The sequence below is a fragment of the Rattus norvegicus genome, chromosome 19 (assembly GCF_036323735.1).
Source record: "Rattus norvegicus strain BN/NHsdMcwi chromosome 19, GRCr8, whole genome shotgun sequence".
Lineage (NCBI taxonomy): Eukaryota > Metazoa > Chordata > Mammalia > Rodentia > Muridae > Rattus > Rattus norvegicus.
In genome coordinates this window covers 14,626,106-14,644,252 of record NC_086037.1, presented here as the reverse complement: position 1 = coordinate 14,644,252, position 18,147 = coordinate 14,626,106, and the positions used below count along the sequence as shown (strand labels likewise).

Genomic DNA, 18,147 nt, shown 5'->3' with positions numbered 1-18,147 from the left:
GCATGAGAATAACCAAATACTACATTGTTTCTCTAGCTGCTGACCTTTAAAAGCCCTGGGGTGACAGCAATCTTTTATGGACATTCTGGATTGGTCCTTCTGTACTTTAACTCCCTGAGTCACCTCCACTCTCAGTAAGTTAGTTCAATTCCATAAATTGGAAATCTGTCACCTGGAAAAAATACATACTCAATACGATCCCAGATTGGTCATGGAAAAAGGGTAGCTTGAACTGTCCCACCTAGGTTCTGGGCTTCACAGGCCTGCTCTCCAACAGAAACCTGTATTCATAGTTGCAGGCTGCATTCATTATGGATGCTCTGGAGGTTCCTCCCTAAACTGCTGAGATTAAAATAATTTTCAAAAATTCATTATACCAATCTGTCTTACAGGAAGCGAGGTTCTAGTCTGTATTTTATCAGATGTGCAGAATACATATGGTCATCATTGACAATAGGTGAAAGATCTGCTCTAATATGGAAACTAAGTGATGCTGGAGGATGATCCTGACCCACAATGAGCAGTGGGAACACCAGAGACAACCTAACACGTTGAGCACGCATGGCTCAGTAAGTTCCCTGTGAACACACACCTCCTGAGATCTCTCTATTTAATTGGAGTTGATCCTGTCCACCTAACACAGCACCTCATATGAAATAACAAAAGCCACCTGCAGGAGCTGTGGTGATGACTCACAGGGTAGAGCATCTGCTGCTCTCTCAGAAGAACCACATGGACCCTAACAATTGGGTAAAGCATGTCAGTGATTACATCATATAGTGTGTGTCAGAGACATAGCCACATTGTCCACACAAAAGACACTGTCACACTGGGTAGCCCTTGGTGACTTTGAATTCACTTATTAGCCCAGGCTCCATGGAACATGCAGAGATCAATCTCTAGCTGTCAGTTCTAAGTCCACAGGAGGGACAGAACCCTTGAGTAAGAATGATGGTCTTAATAGTCAAGAGATAGAATTCAATTTTTATTCATAACAAATACATTATTACAACAAACAGGATTAAAATGAATAAAAATATTTAAAAATATTTGAAAGTAAAAATAGTAACAAGAACATATAAATATGAAACAACAAAGAGAAAACTTCAATTAAAATCATAACAAAAATATTTCTAAAAGCATATTCTTAACGAACATTTAGAAGCACAGACGTATTGCTGTTTCTCCTCTAGCACACATAATGAAAGGCGGTCCCCCAAGTTGTCTCTCAAGTGCTGTTTTCTGAGAAGAAAGTAAGACCTCAATCAGTCAGGCTGGCTTTGTGGTATATAAACTTAGGGTCTCTAAGAAATGACAAATTAACTCAGAGGATGAATACTCATCCAAAAAATGTTGTTACCATTCAGGATGTTGGTCATCAGGGACTCCTGAGAAAGCAACTTATTCTTCAGGAAGCTCTCTTACTGGGGTGTGTCCAATTCCAGCTCTCTTGCACTTTCTGAGACCTGGGAGAGGAAGGCTGTTTTTCAGACACTGATTTGGTGGGGAAATGCAAGCCAGCTGTCAGAATGCTGCCTTCTACCACCTCAGGTCTATTGGACAGTCAACATAGACCTTTTAACTGATATCATTGTTGCTAACTCTGTGGGCAGGGCAAAATCCCCAGAGAGCCTCACAGTAATGTGGGCTGCCAATATGGGACCCAGACTTATACCAGTGCAAACCAAGAACAGGGCAATGGAAGGAACTTCATTGGGTTGCAGGAAGAAAGGAGATGTCCATATGTCACCAAGGTTAAAGCCAATGACAAGTATTAATTTGACATTTGCACTTGGTTCTTATCCCAAAGGTGCTTCCTACACAAGAGGTCACATGACCACAGAGTGTCATTTGTCAATGAACCAAGAGATTGTTCAAAACTCTACATAGGATCCAATGTATCACATGGATATGCAGTAATATGACATGTTATTCATCTGTCACCATTTCTAGACTGCAGCTTCAAAAAGAGTAGCAAAATATGCTTGCATAATAATTCAGTTTCTGAAAAGTGGTTAACTTCCTAGAATACTTGTGCATAGGCAGAGCAATGAAAAATTCCATTACATGAGGTGGTTGGCTGGTTGTGAGTGTAAATTAGAAAGGTGGTAAGAGAAGCAAAGATGTATCAAATTGGCAAATTTTACCAGATATTGTTAAGCTAACATATCTGCTCGTCCCTACCTGATAATGCTGGTTCTGGCCGTTGATGGTCTTTATCTTTCTTGTTGAAGTCAACCAAATATTTCTGGTTCAGTGCACAATCAAGATGTACCTCCTTGCTCTCCTGCTTCAGTGGGACCAACTTCTTCCTACATGTGTTCTCCATCAGGAGCTGGCTGAGCAGGTTTCTGGAAATACAGTCTGCATAGTAAGATCATGCTGGCCCTTTCTCCCATTCCTACTCCCAAGTCCCACTAACTCTACCAGGTCCCACATACCCATGAAGACTTAATAATTAATTAATAAAATGCATCTTGATACATATAAGGCTGCTGCACAAACCAAAAAGAGTTAATTCGGGGAAGAATAAATTGTTTGCTTGGCCTGACACCAATTAGTGTCCACACCTCTGAGAAAGAACATGGATCTACAACTATCCATGAAAGCCCAATGCATGGGGCCAACATCAATTAGTACTGGGCCAACACCCTGAAAAGAGGTCAGTAGAACCAAGAGAAGGTCATGCTAACCATGTGGTCCACGCACTGAGTTTTGTAAAACCTGGTGTGACACCATAGGTCCAGGTCAGCCTAATAACCTTCTGCTGACTTCAATCAGTACTGTTCTCTCTAGAGCCTTCTGAAGATGCCTAGACAATCCTGGGATGAGGAACAGTCTTTTATGGAACTGAAAACTGAGTCCTAATGACCCTGGAACACTGATGGGTAAATAGCACAAGAGATAGAACCAGAGCTGAAGACCGTCCAATCCAGAACAAAGAAAGTCAGAAATGGCCATTCCACAAGTGATAGCCTTTCTGACTAGGACTTACCTAGAGAAGGTAATCTCCTTCTTCAGCTTATGGTTGTTCTCATGGACCTCAGTGTTCTCCATCTCTAAGTTGTGCAGAATTGACATGACTGCCTCCGCCATTCTCTCCAGGTCTTCATAATATGGATTTGGCCTGAAGTGTGGCCTGGCCCCAAATGATAGAATACAATGAACATCAGCATTTAGGAATATATGAACTCAGGGTGCGTCCTATATTACCCCAGGCTGCTGCCTGGATCTTCCAGCACTCAGGCCCCTGCCTAGCAAGTACAGAGACTCACCATAAACTCACTGCAATTACAATCTTGCAAAGCCACCAGCTGTCAAGGGCTTTGCAAATGCACACTGGGAACTCACTTACCCTGACTTTATCCCTGAATTCTTCATTCAGACCACAAGTTCTGCTTTTAAATAAATGGAAGCAGATGAGTCCATTTTCAATCTCACTCCTCAGGAAGGGTCAGGTTCTGAATCTCCACTATATGGGAGGTGAGGTTTAGCACAGGGTGGTTAGGGAGTCACAGCTTTCTAGAACCCAAAGCCTTAATAGGATTAGAAGGTGACCTTGCAGACCCAGGAATGAAACAAGAGCATTTGGAGCGATTCATACCTGTTCTTCATGGATCTCTCTGTCAGAAACCTCAGGCGATCTCTCAGGTCATTTCTCTCCTCGGTAATGAGCTGCAGCTCTTTAATCAGCCTCTCCTTTTCCTTCTTGGCCTGATTCTTGCTTAGTTCAGTGCCAGGGGATGATGTTTCTCTCCCAGCGTCTGTAGGTAGAAGAACACAAGTGAACCTGCATGGGGAGAATGCATAGAGGGTTCATAGACCTCAGTGAGGCCTAAACAGGAGAACAAGCCAGGAACCCAATGTCACTGCTAGGCGATTGGTCTATGCTTAAGAGACCTCCTCAGGGGATCTCAGTTCTCCCACTACTCTATAGAGACCAAGAGATGTAAGCAGCCAGGTGTGCCCTATGCCGGACATCACGTGCTTACATGTACCACGGAGATGGCTTCTCCAGGATTATTATCAGCTGAACAGGGTACAGCTTGGTTTCAGGACCCTCACTCCTGTGGCTTCAGAACTCAGATGATAAATTCACCATCCAGAAAACTTGAGTGATTGGAGACACTCAGATGTCCTACCCTGATACTCTAAGCCAACAACTTTGGATTTAAAACACATTTCCAGGGAGGATATGTTCAACAGACTTATCAGTGTCCCTATGTGAAATACCAAATGCCCCAGAAGTGCGAATAGGTTACAGGCTGAATCTTGGTCTACACGTTCCAAATAGTTTTGGTATTTTAGAAACATGTTTGTAACACACATCTCTAATATATAAAGCTAACAATGACACTGCCAGTTAGAAGAAATCAGAGAAGGTCTAAGAACATAAGGTTATTGCCTGGAGCACAATCTCTCCCTGTTACTACTGTCAGATACCCACTGTATTTAAAGAAGCAATGATAGTGAAATACATTGCTGCCCTGTCTAAACTCAGAAAAGGTGGACCATCCATGACTACTGATGGTGTTATTATATCAATGTAGCAGAACAAATGAACTGAAAAGTAAAGACCAGAAATTCACAGTATAATAGCATTGGCCTTACCATATCCTCCCAGTGGGGATGGGGAAACTAAAGTTCTGAAATCCTTGACTATAAGGAATTGTGATATTCATGGAAATTCAATTCCTTTTCAGATGCTCCAGTTGTTGTGGCCCATTGCTAGAAAGGTCAGCTTAAGCCTGAGCCACCCTGGCAGGAAGCTCAAAATACACTGCCCAGAACTTACTCCACATTCCCCAGAAGTGCTGTCTTTGTCCATCATTACTTTGAGACGAAAGGCCAGACTCCTTCACTCTAGTCTCTCCACAATCGACGTTCCCCCTCCCAAAACGCTTGCGAAGACGGGAAAACATGTCTTAGCTTGTAACCGCCAGACTCAGACTGAGAGAAACTAGGGCACTGGTTGTCACTACAACACTGGTAACATCACAGAGGATGCCAGAACTCTCTAGGAGACAATAGAATGTCCAAGAAGGGACAGCTGATGTCATGGGGAGCAGACTTTCCCTCCCTGCTAATGTTCTCCCTGTACTGAGCATAAGCAGAGGTGCCCTTTCCAGGAGCCTTTCCTGGGGAGAGCCACTGATCATCTCCTGCTTCCAAAGCCAAATTTTCCTCAAGGCTTGATTATAAAAAACCTTAGTAATTCCTATGCATCTAAATGAATGTTTCCTTTCAAATCTTTCCCAAAAATGTCTCATCCTAACTCAAATTGTCCTCATTCACCAATGTTAGCCATTAAAACTTCCTGAGATTTCACACCAGCTTGAATATGCAGTCAAAAGTTCTCCTGTCTCATTATGTACAGGTGCTTTATATCACATCAAGAAATAGTCTGCATGTAGGTTACAACATGGGTGTGTGTTAGGGGAACACTCATGAAGTCATGTGCTTAGCAATCGACAATTGCCAGAAAATTCCTAGGAGAAAGAGTTGAAGTCTTTACGGTGCTAGGAAAAGTATGGAGACCAGTTGGCAGAGGAAAATGCAATATTGGAGCCACCAGTGAACGGAACCTCATGCTGCTTGTGGGGTTCTCCTCTCTGCACCAATGTCGCCAAAGGAGCACTGCTCACAGGCCTGAGTAAGATGTACCATGAGCTTCTATCAGAAAAATAAAATAGTCAAGAGATATAGGGGATGCACATAAACAACTAATATGAGGCTATAAACATCATTAAGTGGATAGAGCAAGGTCCCAGCACCTGTACACTGGGAAATGGCCACCACACCAAACACAGAAGCATCTATCATAGTAAAGAATGAATACTTTATAGAATGCACACACTAACACTGATTGATCATATCCATAGTTCAAATTTTGGGAGCAAATTCATGGCCCCAACTCTCTTTCTCTCAACTTATATAGCAAAAAATAAGAAAGAAAGAGAAAAGAAAAAGTCAAAACACAAAGCTCAAGCTTCTCATATGAGGACTGCAGGAAGTGTTATATGGTGGTCAGTTCTGATTAGGCCATTTTAGATAGAACAGTGCACAGTGACCCTTAATTTGATGAGTCCTATATAAAGCTTTTTGCAATATTGGAATTTTAACAAGCCTCATCCAGAACATACAACAGAGGAAAGGATGTGATCACCGTGTCCTTCCTCTCTATCAGGTTATTTTTCTGTGTCCCCGATTGTCAGGCATAGAACAGCAACACTCTGAAATAGCTGGTAGACATGGAAAATCGTGGCTAAAACTATAGTTGTGGGTTGCACACCTCAACTGTCAAAGGCTAATGCTGTCCTCACAGTCCTTGGAGGCCACTCTTGTAAGCCTAAGTATTGGAAAGTGGAAGGAGGTTTATCTGAGCTCAAAGAGAACCTGGCCAACCCGGTAGAGGGCAACATGCGATACTTGAGACCCTGTCTAAAACCAGCGCAGAAACCCACTCTTCATTCAAAGCATCATCTATGAATTCTCAATTATCTACCATTCTCTCCCTACCAGTCGTTCAGTTTGGAATGGTAGAAAAAAATGGAACTGATCTTTCTATTGTAAGGACCTTGATCTCTCTTTCCTTAGGTCCACATTAAGAGTATATATAAATGGATATTACCATCTGAACATCTTAGTATTATCTACTCTGTATATCTAGCATAGTACTGTGCTATGACAATCTCAAGCTTCCTTGAGCATTGTTGCCCCAGCAAGAAGTATGAAGTACTGAGGCCAGTCCCCAGGGATCCTTACAAGGTTTTAAAAGAAAGCCATCAGAGATACTCCACTTTTTGTCCTTAGATTAAATCAAGCTGACACAATGTGAACCTGGTGGGCTATTTAACCATGCATCTTTCTTCCAACCCCCCCCCATTCTGAGTTCAGTCCATGGCAGAATTCATTCCCCAGCATCGTAGATATTTCTTTGTATATTTCCACAAGAGCCAGGTTTCTTTCTCTTTTAAATAGAATTAGTTGTAGTCAATCAACTGCTGCCCTATGTAAGAAATGATTAGTATGTATTGTAACTTACCACACTGTATCTGTGTATACAAGTACGTTATTAGCAATCCAGCATTACTGAGGAATTGGAAACCAGCGCTGTGGCCATGCCTTTTTGTGCCTACTCCTGGCTCACAGGCAGCAGGGGGGCAGACCTTGAGTTCCTCTTCAGGGACCAAGTGATGTTGAATGGGCACTGAGCAGGCAGAGAAACACAGCTGAGGCAGCTCCTTTCAGTTATCAAACACATCATCTCCTTCCCTGCTAAGGTCTTGCCCCCACACCTACCTTAACAGCCTCAAATTTGTTACACAGCAGCCAGCTCTTTCCTATTGTGCTGTAATATGCCTCCACATCATGGATGCTGAAAACAAGCTAACACAAAACAAAAAAATCTGACACTGAACTGGGTGGTGCTGGTCACATACCCTGTTATCTTCTGTATGTTATGAGGTTTGTTAATCTTAACAAGTTCCCCAACTATAAGCTTCACATAGGACCCATCAGATTCAAGGAAAATAGGAACAATTATGTGTAAAATGTCCTGAGTCAGGGCCCATAGACAGCAACATTTACAGCCCTTGTGCGTGAGCCCATGTGGATGTTGCAATGAGCTGGGCCATAGCAATGTCCAGTACACAGTTGTGAGCTGTTGCTCTGGTTGAACTGTATTGGTGTGTGCATTCAATGAACTAAATTTAAATGAATTCAGTGTTGGTGTGGTTTAAATCCAGACCCCTTGACACCAAATCTTCCCTTCAGCAGCATTTAGGAGAAGAAGCTAAGGTCAGGAGAGGTGACATCTTGCCATAAGTTATGTGACAAGAGGGATGGTGAAATTGTCCCTTGTGATAAGAATCAAGGTTTCCTCTGTGGTATTTAGGTCTATGTTGTCCCTGTGCAACAGCTTCAAGAACCCATTTCTGATTTTTCTTGGGATTCCCATGATGATGCACTCGGACATGATTAGAAAGAACCAAAATGGTAGTCAAAGTACTTGATTTAAAAAATGTAGGGAACACTGCAAACTCATGTTTCAGGATATTTGATTACATTGTAAGCCCCAAGATTTGTTATTTACTTAAAAGAAAATATATGTCTGGTTGTGTAGGTCAGCACTAACACAGACATTTAACTCTAGAACTTGCTGGTTTTTATTGACAGAGAAACTGCACAGAATTGCTATAGGGACCTGTGTCTTAGGTCTGTTTCCCTAGTATATCCTCTAAATCTCTCATGATGGTGATTCTGTTTCTGGCTAAATGTATGTCTGTTTACTGGGGAATTGAGTTTAGTGACATGCAAATATTATTTAAACCTATGTATTAAATTTTGTTATTTTGTTAATTCTTGTGGTTTTTATTGGCTTCTTTTGATTGACTGTCGTAGTTTTATTAAATTATTTCCTGTTTTCTCTAGTATTTTATCCTTCCCTTCAAACTAAAGTATTCCTTTTAGTATCCTCTATAGAGCTGTCTTACCGGTTATACATATTGTGTTAAATTTATTTTTAGTGTGCATTAGTCAGCACAGTAGCTGGGCAGCTGCCTGCCCTCCATGGTATCAGATCTACTTTCCAAACAATAACGCTCAACTCTTACTGACTGTGTAGCATCTTGGCTGCTCTTTGTTACACTTGGACAGCCCTCGGGACCAGGCGCTCCTCTCCCTTAACCATGACTGCTGTCCTCTTCCTCTCTTCTCTCCATCACACACGTTCTTCCTTTATTCTATGGCAGCTTCTTCTTCCTTCTTCCCTCCTCATGATCCTCTCTAGCAAAGCCCTCAAAGCTCACCTCCCCCATCTCTCTGCTGTGCAGCTGTTGGCTGTTGGCTTCTTTATAATCACAGTTAACTGGGAGCAGGGTCAGCTTTTGCAGGTTTGCCAGTCCTGAGTTCCACAAATTAGCATTAAACACAAGAAGAATTAGGCCAATCCACCGCAGGGATTTCTTTTGTTTTATTTTGGTGTAATTATTCTTTTACCTTTTCGCTTTTCATTTTATTTGTGGCTATATTTTATTAATTGGTTATTTTATTTATTTATATTTCCAATGTTGTCCCAGTTTCCAGACTCCCCTCATCAAATCTTACATTCCATTTCTGCTCAGCTTTGCCTATATGACAGTATCCCCCACCCACACATATCCATTCCCACCTCACACCTCTAGGACCTCCTTTTGGTGGGGCAACAGGCCTCAGCATAGTCAATTGCCTCCCACCACATGGATTCCACTTAAGTCAGTCCTCTTCTACACAGTGACCTAGAACCATAGACCCATCCTTGTATATCCTTTGGCTGGCAGTTTGGTCCCTAGGAGCTGGGGGATTGGTGACAGAGGGTCTGGTTAGATATTAAAGACCAATGATTGCTGCTTTCTCTTCTTTTTCTAGTTATTGGTGAAATTATGTTTGTGTGCTTCTCTTTTTTGAAATTATTGAGAGGTGATTAGTTTCTTGGTTTTTCTTGGGTACAGTTTAGCTCATTGTCTTGTAGTTTTCCTCCTATTATCCTCTGTTGTGCTCTCTTAAAGAAAAATATTGTTTAAATTTGGTTTTGTTGTGAAATATCTTGGTTTCTCCATTTATGGTGATTGCGAATTATGCTGGTTATAGTAGCCTTGGTCTGCATTACATCTGCCCAATTTTTTCTGGCTTTTGGAGTCTCTGTTGAGAAGTCTGGTGTAATTCAGATAGGTCTGAATTCATTTGTTGCTGGATATTTATACTTTACCCATTTAATATTCTTTCTCTTATCTGTGCATTTAGTGTTTTAATTATTATGTGAATGGACGAAATTTTTCTGGTTAAATTAATTTTGCGTTCTCTAGGCTTGTTGTACCTTTATGGCCTTTTATTTCTTTACCTTATGGAAGTTTTCTGCTATGATTTGTTGAAGATGTTTACTGGACCTATGAACTGGAAATCTCAATTCTCTTCTATATCTCTTATCCTTAGGTTAGGACTTTTAATTGTGTCCTGAAATCCATGGATGTTTGAATTCAATAAAGCATACATGTTTATCTGAGATGGGTGTTTTGTGTTTTGTGGGGTGACCTCCTTTACCCCAACTCTTCCATTTAGAAGCACGTTCGATAATGAGACATGGTCAGCAGTGGTGACCTCTTGCCATAAACTATGTGAAAATAGGGAGGTGACTTTATGTGTGTCAAGTATCAGTAGTCTCCTGGGTGGTTTTGGTCCCCGGTTGGCCCTATACAACAGTTTCAAAAGCCCAGGATTGATGTTCCTTGGGATTCCCATGGTGATGCACACAGACATGACAGAAAAAGGCCAGAATACACAGGATAGTACTTGACTTATGTAATAGAGAGAACATTACTAAGTTATGTTACAAAATATTCGATCACACTGTGATCTCCCTGAATGTATTATTTAATGAAAAACTATTGTGTGGTATAGCATCGCCAGGGCACAGACATTTAATGCAAGAGCTCTTTGTTTACTGTGAACATGGACTTTATTACTGTTCAGCTCACCTACCTCACACCTTTACTGCAAAGCTAAAGGGCACTTAGGTCTAGAGCAGATCAAGGCACAACTTGATAGGAAATGAAGATAAGTAGGGCAATGGAAAGTCTTTCAGTTGTAGGATTTTTAAGAAAGTGTGCAGAGAGAGCTACAGTGCTCTTCTTCTGGGGGAACAGTGAATTAGGAAGGACAGTTGGGAGCTTCACTTAAATACAGCATCTGACTCCTGAGACCTTATTGGTAAATTAATGTCTGGAATTTTGTGTTGTAAAACAATGCATTGCCTTTGCAGCTTTTGGCAAGGGCCATCGACAGAGAGATCACACCAGCTGGGGACAATCTGAAAAGAAATCAGGTTTTCTTACGTCACCTGAGAAGTCCTCAAGGAGACAGGAATGAATGGGTAGCACCATAATAGAAGGCCTTAGGATCTCAGATAGTTCTACTCTAGATGCCTTGAAAATAGAAGCAGAAAATGAAAAACTAAATGACTTCACAGGAATTAGCTCAATTCTGATTATGATTATTTCATATTGGTATTTTATACTTGATTCATTTTTTAAAAGTTTTAAAATAAGAGTCTTCGGTTTTAATTTGAGGCTGTCTTAGAATCATGAAATGCTTACACTCTGGGCAACTAAACTCCAGGAAATCTTCTCCAGTCATACAGCTGGGTCATATGTGAGGCAACAACTGTTTAAAAGGGAGAGCTGGTTGCTTTCTCCTGGAAGAAGCACTTGGGGGTTGACTGTCACTTCTGAGCCTTCTGTTCTGAGTCACTTCGCAGAAGGGGCACTTTGCTCTAACTCCTCCATGGGACCCATCCAGCACTGGGGCTGGAGGATGCTATGGTGTTGCAGCTCTGAGCTGGGAGGAGGAGCTAGCACACTGACATGGAGAAGCCTGTTTTCACAGCTGATCTAGATCTGAGAAACAGGTGCTTTTAAAGAAGCATGTGAAAGTATCTCCTGCAGGAGAGCTCACTATGCAGGGAAAGTCACACAGGACAGGGAAAAGTGGCTTCCCAACTTCCACGGGGCGAGCGAACCAGGGAGGGCACAGGATGGTTGAGGAGTTTATGAAAGGCCTGCATCTCCCTGAAAGTCTTCCAGCAACCCTACATCCCACCACTATCCCAGGCTCACAGGTGAGGATCAGCCAAGCCTGCCACCTACAGGGGGTCCCTGCAAAGTAAACCTGGAGTGGTGAACTGGGGAAAACACTTCAGGGGAGGGGGAGACACCAGTCCCCAGGGCCAAGCCTGGCATCTGTTCATTTGGCTCTGGCTTCTAGGTGTTGCCTAGTGCAGGGCTTGGTGAGCCCAGATCTCAAAAGTCTTTGGCCAAAGAAGTGAGAGCCCACAGGGCAATGCAAACCACGGCAGGGCAGGGCAGAGCAAAGCCGCACTCCAGCAGACAGTGTATAAGCTATGGGCTCGCGGGACTGGCAGGAGCAGGGCTAACCCTTGCTCTTTGGGCAGGGCAGGGCAGGGCAGGGCAGGGCAGGGCAGGGCAGGGCAGGGCAGGGGAAGGCAGGGCAGGGCAGGGTGTTCCGCACTCCAGCAGACAGTGTATAAGCTATGGGCATGCGGGACTGGCTCATTATAAGGCAGGGGAGTAACACACTCCTTCTAAACAAAGAATGACTGTACTAATAATCTAACCTTAATATTTTGAATTTCTTGTCCCATATAAAGAACTGCCTCTTCTAGAGCATTCGCCCTGTCTTCAAACCCTCCATGTATCTTTCCTTGAATCAATAAAGCAATACTAACATTCTTAGATAACTTAGATGAGCAGTGTGGACCTCTCTAACCAAAGAAGTAGTAGATAAGGCAAAAGGAGACATTACACCAATCAGAGCAGTAAGACCCAGAATTAAGGCAACCACAAAACGCCTACCTCTACGAAGTACACAGGAGGCATGATGAATGGCCTCTATGCCAGGATCAAAAAACCATGTCCCTTTAACATAGACAGGCAAAAGTACATAAGGAGGTTGTCGTACTATGACAAAAACATTTTTCCTTGTAACAGTAAGACAATTAGATAATTGACAATTTATGCAAGTAACATGATAAACACCATGACCATCCTGACAAGGGAAAAATCGCCATGCTCTTCAGAGGAAAGAAAGGAGAAAGGAGCAGCCACACAGGCTAAAACGGAAGCAGAAACTCTCTTAACCTCAGAACGAGGTCTAATAAGGGTTACTTTATGAGTAGCAGCCAAAAGACGCTATAGATCAGGCTGAACAGGAAGCAAGTGGGAATTAAAAATTGGGGGAAAGGTAGGGGAAGCCCATCCAGGGGCAAACCAGGCATTAGCAGGGGAGGTCGGTAAGGAAGCATCTCCTTTGGTAAACCTATACTGTTTCAATTGCATAGATAATCATGTTCTGGACTACTAACAGACCAATCTAAAAGTTTAAAAGTTTGAGCTGTAGGGCTAAAGGGAGTAAAGTACGCAGCTTTGGAGAGAAAACCGCAAGACCACCATTTAGGGTAGCCATTAATAGCAATATTCTCCCAAACAGAGATCAGCTCCTCGCCATTCTGACAAGCAAACAAAAGGGAAGGCAAAGGACCTGAAGAAGATGGAGGAGAATAATGAAAGCCTCCTTTAAAAGGTAAAAATAATTTTAGAAACTGAATGTGTCGCTGACTGGTGGAATCGTCACTACAAGCATATTTTCGAGGAGTTGGAGACTCTGAAATTAACTCTCTCTCCTCTAAAGAGAAACACCCTTTAATGTCATTTTTAACAGTAAAGCATGTGGGAAGGGAGTCAGCGATTCCAGAATAGTTGTAGCAAGTCAAAGTTCGTTCTTTGAAATAAGAACTACTTTCTCCTCACCTTGACAAGGCCAAATTCCCAAGGGGCCACATGAAACAAGGGAGGATCAGGTAAATAAGCCCAGTAGGAGTCTTGGGCAGCAGCATAGAGAAAAATAATTACCTGGGTGAAGAGAAGTGAAAGCATAGCAGGAGAAGATTGGAGGGAGTAACTGGGAGTCGGAGAGGAAGCACGCTATCTCTTGCAGCAGAGACCAATTCTTGAAGCTGATCCCAAGTTGGCAACAGCGTGGTAGATGAGCGACCATGCAGCTGAAGCCTGGTGAAAGCAGAAGTGAGGCGCTGCTCAGAGCTGTCTGGCGTCATCAGGAATGAGGCACGCTCCGCTCTCATCTTTCGCTGTCGGTTGTTGAGGGGAGACTTTCTGCTTTTCTGCCCTGGGATTGTATGATGTGATGAGGCGGTCCGGAATCCAGACTGGTGACTCGGCATCCTGTGGAAAGACACATGCATGCCCCCTTGCGGAGGAGAGAAGAACATCTGGTCGCTTCCACGTAGATGAAACAGCTTTCTGCAAATCTAAGGGATGGTGATGTTCCCTAGGATCGCAATGGCGCTGTTGCAGATCTACCTTGAGAATCCTTTTTTCCCTTTTCTTCTTTTTCTTCCATCTAAATTAAACTGGGTATTTCTCATTTACATTTCAAAGGTTATTCCCATTCTCATTTCCAGGCCAACATTCCCCTAACCCCTGCCCCTACCCTTCTATATGGGTGTTCCCCTCCCCACCCTCCCCCCATTACCGCCCTCCCCCGAGGAATCCAGTTCACTGGCGCTCCAACCTTGACAGGACCAAGGGCTTCCCTTCCACTGGTGCTCTTACTAGGCTATTCATTGCTACCTATGCGGTTGGAGCCCAGGGTCAGTCCATGTATAGTCTTTGGGTAGTGGCTTAGTCCCTGGAAGCTCTGGTTGGTTGACACTGTTGTTCATATGGGGTCTCAAGCCCCTCCAGCTCTTTCGGTCCTTTCACTGATTCCTTCAAACGGGGTCCCATTCTCAGGTCAGTGGTTTGCTGCTGGCATTCGCCTGTGTATTTGCTGTATTCTGGCTGTGTCTCCAGGAGAGATGTACATCTGGTTATTCAAATAATTACTTACAAAAAGAGCATGATAGTAAGTGAGTGGGGGAGACATATTTTAATTCTCCTCCCTGTACCTTAGCCATTTGTGTCTTTAATATTTGGTTTGATCTCTGAAAATTGCCTGCCCTTGAGGATCATATGGAATGCCTGTAGTGTGTCTAATAACAAATTTAATACAAAAGTTTGCAAAGGCTTTAGATTGATAAGCAGGACCATTATCAGTTTTCAGATGCAGCAGGATGGCAAGAAATGCAAAAGAAGCAAACAAATGCTGCTGTACATCCTTGAATTCTTCTCCCGTCCTGGCTGTGGCCAAAATAACTCCAGAAAGGTATCAACAGTAACTTGAACAAAGGAAAAATTTCCAAAACATGAAACATGAATTACATCCATCTGCCGTAGGATTCCAGGCTTGAGTCCTTGAGGGTTAACTCCAGGCAGAGAAGCTGGAAGTGTTGTAGGACAAGCAGAACAATGTTTTACAATCTGACGAGCTGCCTCTCTAGTCAAAGAAAATTGATATCTCAGTGCCTGAGCATTTTGGTGGTGAATACCATGGGAGGCGATTGCTCTACTAACATCATCTAAAAGCGAACCCTGAGTCAATAAATTTGCATATGAGTTTCCTGTGACTAAAGGTCCAGGAAGACTAGTGTGAGCCCGAGTATGTCCCACAAAATAAGGAATCAAGCGTTGACGCACCAATTGTTATAATTTTTGTAATAAGGCATTAATTGTTGTTTTGTCTGTGTTGATCACAGCTATCTCAATGACAGGGAAGAGTCTATACACATTTTGAGAGTCAGGATAGAGGTTAAAATGAATCGAGGAAAAATGAGAAAAAACTTCAATAACTGCATATAACTCTGTCTTTTGAACTGAGGTAAAGGAGGTCCTGGTGTCAGTTTCAGAAACAATAACGAATGGCTTTTCCATTTGAAGAACCATTGGTAAAGAATATTTTTCCTTGATCTAAAGGCTCCATAGAGAAGGCAGAAGGAAATATAACTTGTTGTCAATTCAGAAAATGTAACAGAGGATTTTTTGGAAGATGATATAACACTTGCCCCTTAAAGGAGACAAAAGCTAATGCAAAGGAACCAGAAAAATTTAGCAACCACTCAACCTGAGTGTTGGTGCAGGGTATTCTAATCAATTCAAAATCTTTACCCAATATCCCCTAATCCTTCTCTACCCTCCATAATGAGCTGAGCTACTAAATCATAATAAGGAATCAAAACGTGGGGAGGGAGCAGGCAAATGGATCCATTCTAAAGGTCCTTGTTCTTGCCAGATAACCCCGGTGGGTGTTAGGGAAGTATGCAGGATAACACATTCACAGGCCTCATATAAATCAATTCTGACAGTGAGTTGTGCCTGGATGGCCTCCTCAAACACCTGCAGAGCCTTTTGTCCCTCTTGAGTTAACACTCAGAGAGATTTGGGACAATGATCTCTCTTTAAAATATCAAAAAGTGGCTTTAATTGGCCAATGGAAAATTTTACATAAGGTCTAATCCAGTTGATTTCTCCTAGCAGTTTTTGGAAATCATTTAAGGTTTTCAACTTATCCATCCTAAATCTTAAGACTGCATGTGAAATAGGATCAGAATAAAGAATTCTCCCCAAATAATTGTATGGGGGATCCTTTTGAAAATTTTCAGGAGCCACTATTAACCCATACTTACGCACACTTTGTATAAGGTTATCCAAAGCTTGATTCAGCAAAGTCAGGGAAGAATGAGCAATCAAAATATCATCCATAGAATGAAAAATCAACAACTCAGGAAACTGTTGACGAGTGGGAGACAAAGCCATATCCACAAATGTTTGACACAAAGTGGGACTATTTTTCATTCCCTGTGGGAGCACTTTCCATTGAAACCTCTGGTAAGGCCTTTGTAAATTTGTTGAGGGTAAACTAAAGGCAAAGGCTTCCTGTCATCTGGATGCAAAGGGATAGTAAAGAAACATCTTGCAATCTATAACACACGCAGAGCATCCTTCGGGAATCTCTGTGGGAGAGGGCAGTCCTGGTTGCAGAGCCCCTTAGCCTCCATGGCTGCATTCCCCTTCCTTACATCTTGTAACAATCTCCATTTGCCAGATTTTTTCTTAATCACAAAGATAGGTGTATTCCAAGGCCTGGTGGAGGGTTAAATATGACCGTTATCCAGTTGTTCTTGTACAAGGTGAGTAGCTGCCTGGATCTTTTCTTGACAAAGGGACCACAGATCCACCTAGACACTTTGATCAGTGGCCCAGACTGTCTTATCCCCAGTTAAGTCAATTACCCCAGAGATACTTTTCCACCTAAAAGAAGTCTAACCTCATCCTCATAATTAGCTTTAAATAAGAGAAATTGTCCCTCTGTGAGACAGGACCTGGCCAGGATAAATCAGTCTGCAGGAGTGAGCCAAATAAATGCCTACCAGATTTTCCACAAGGGAGAGGACATAAGGTGAAGTAGGGCCATATTTAGAAGTATTTTCTTTTCATTCCTTAACAAGTTTAAAGGAGATGAGTTCCCATTTCTGGATCTCCATGCTTACTGTTAGAAATAGCATCAAATGTTCTCCTTGTTCCCTGGCCTTCTACACTGCTTGCAGAATACGGGACTGAGGGGGGCTTCTTTTCTTACTCCTTTTCTTAGGCGTAAGAGGGCCCAGTCAGGATTACGATATTTAGCTGCCTCATCCTCTCTCAGATTCATCTCCAGGATCTAAATGCTCTCCCTCCTCGTCCTCCTCAGGGTCTGAGGAAGTCTCTAGTAAATCTACAATACACTGTGAAGGCGGTGGTTTTGATGACTTAGCAGTTTGTTTCTTATTGGTTTGTTTGGACAGTAGAGGCACTCCTTCCTTCACAGTACTGTTTGTACTACAAACAGACCCTGCTGATGAGCTGGGCAGGTCTGTTATCTCAGCCTGGGAAAGTGCCTGTTTCACCACAAACCAGAACATAAGCGCTTTCTCTGGAACCTGTCCTTCGTCTTCCTCATCCTTATGTTCCAGAATCCAGGTTTTTATATCCTTTCCTATGCTTTCCCATGCTGCCTCATCCAAGGTCCCTTTATCAGGTAACCAAAAGCTCACAGAACAAATGAAGAGAAGACAATCAGAGAGCTACTGTTTTTCAAAGTGAATTCTCTTTTTAAGCAATACCTTATGAAGAATCTTTTCATACATAGATCCCTCACTGGATTCAGTTTGCCCATAATAAAACTATAAAACTATCACACTATCACTTCATACCTATTCTTTCTCAGCACTCCTCTTTGGCCGAGGGGACCGTGGCTCTCACATATGGTCCTTTCCAGATCGAAAACATCAGGAAAGGGGTTTGGGGCTTACACAATTCTTCCAATTCTGAGTCCCACGAGTTGGGTGCAACTTACTGCCGGGGTCTAGCCTTGACACAGGATCCGGGTTCTCAACTGAAGGCAGGGATATCTGGAAGGTGCTTAATAAATATACAGACTACTCTGTGGGTACAAACTGACAGGCAATTTCAAGGCTTGAACTCTCTCTCTCTCTCTCTCTCTTTCTCTCTCTCTCTCAGCTTGGGGCTGCACAGACTGCATTCTCTTGTGCACTCTGCTTTTTCTATTGTGGTTTTCTTTTCTCGAACTCCCACACTCATGTACACCTTTGTTTTATTACCCTTTCATTCTCACACACACTCTTCATACACACCTCACACA

The 18,147-nt window shown here is 42.6% G+C and overlaps 1 protein-coding gene across 4 annotated transcripts in view; it reads right to left on the bottom strand.

Annotated features, from left to right (window-relative positions):
• Positions 1 to 972: 972 nt before the first annotated feature.
• Positions 973 to 18,147, bottom strand: part of LOC134483128 (uncharacterized) — a 29,482-nt gene continuing 12,307 nt past the window's right edge. The window contains exons 1-6 of one of the 4 annotated variants that reach the window (XM_063278369.1): positions 13,464 to 14,009; positions 3,605 to 3,764; positions 2,996 to 3,139; positions 2,185 to 2,351; positions 1,361 to 1,466; positions 973 to 1,242 (exon numbers count right to left, since the gene is read on the bottom strand). In XM_063278369.1, the coding sequence (XP_063134439.1) occupies positions 1,402 to 1,466; positions 2,185 to 2,351; positions 2,996 to 3,139; positions 3,605 to 3,764; positions 13,464 to 13,608 (681 nt within the window). In that variant the 5' untranslated portion in view covers positions 13,609 to 14,009 and the 3' untranslated portion in view covers positions 973 to 1,242; positions 1,361 to 1,401. Of the gene's footprint in view, positions 1,467 to 2,184; positions 2,352 to 2,995; positions 3,140 to 3,604; positions 3,765 to 4,795; positions 4,965 to 13,463; positions 14,011 to 18,147 lie in introns of those variants that run through there. The other 3 variants (XM_063278372.1, XM_063278373.1, XM_063278371.1) reach the window with 3 other exon arrangements.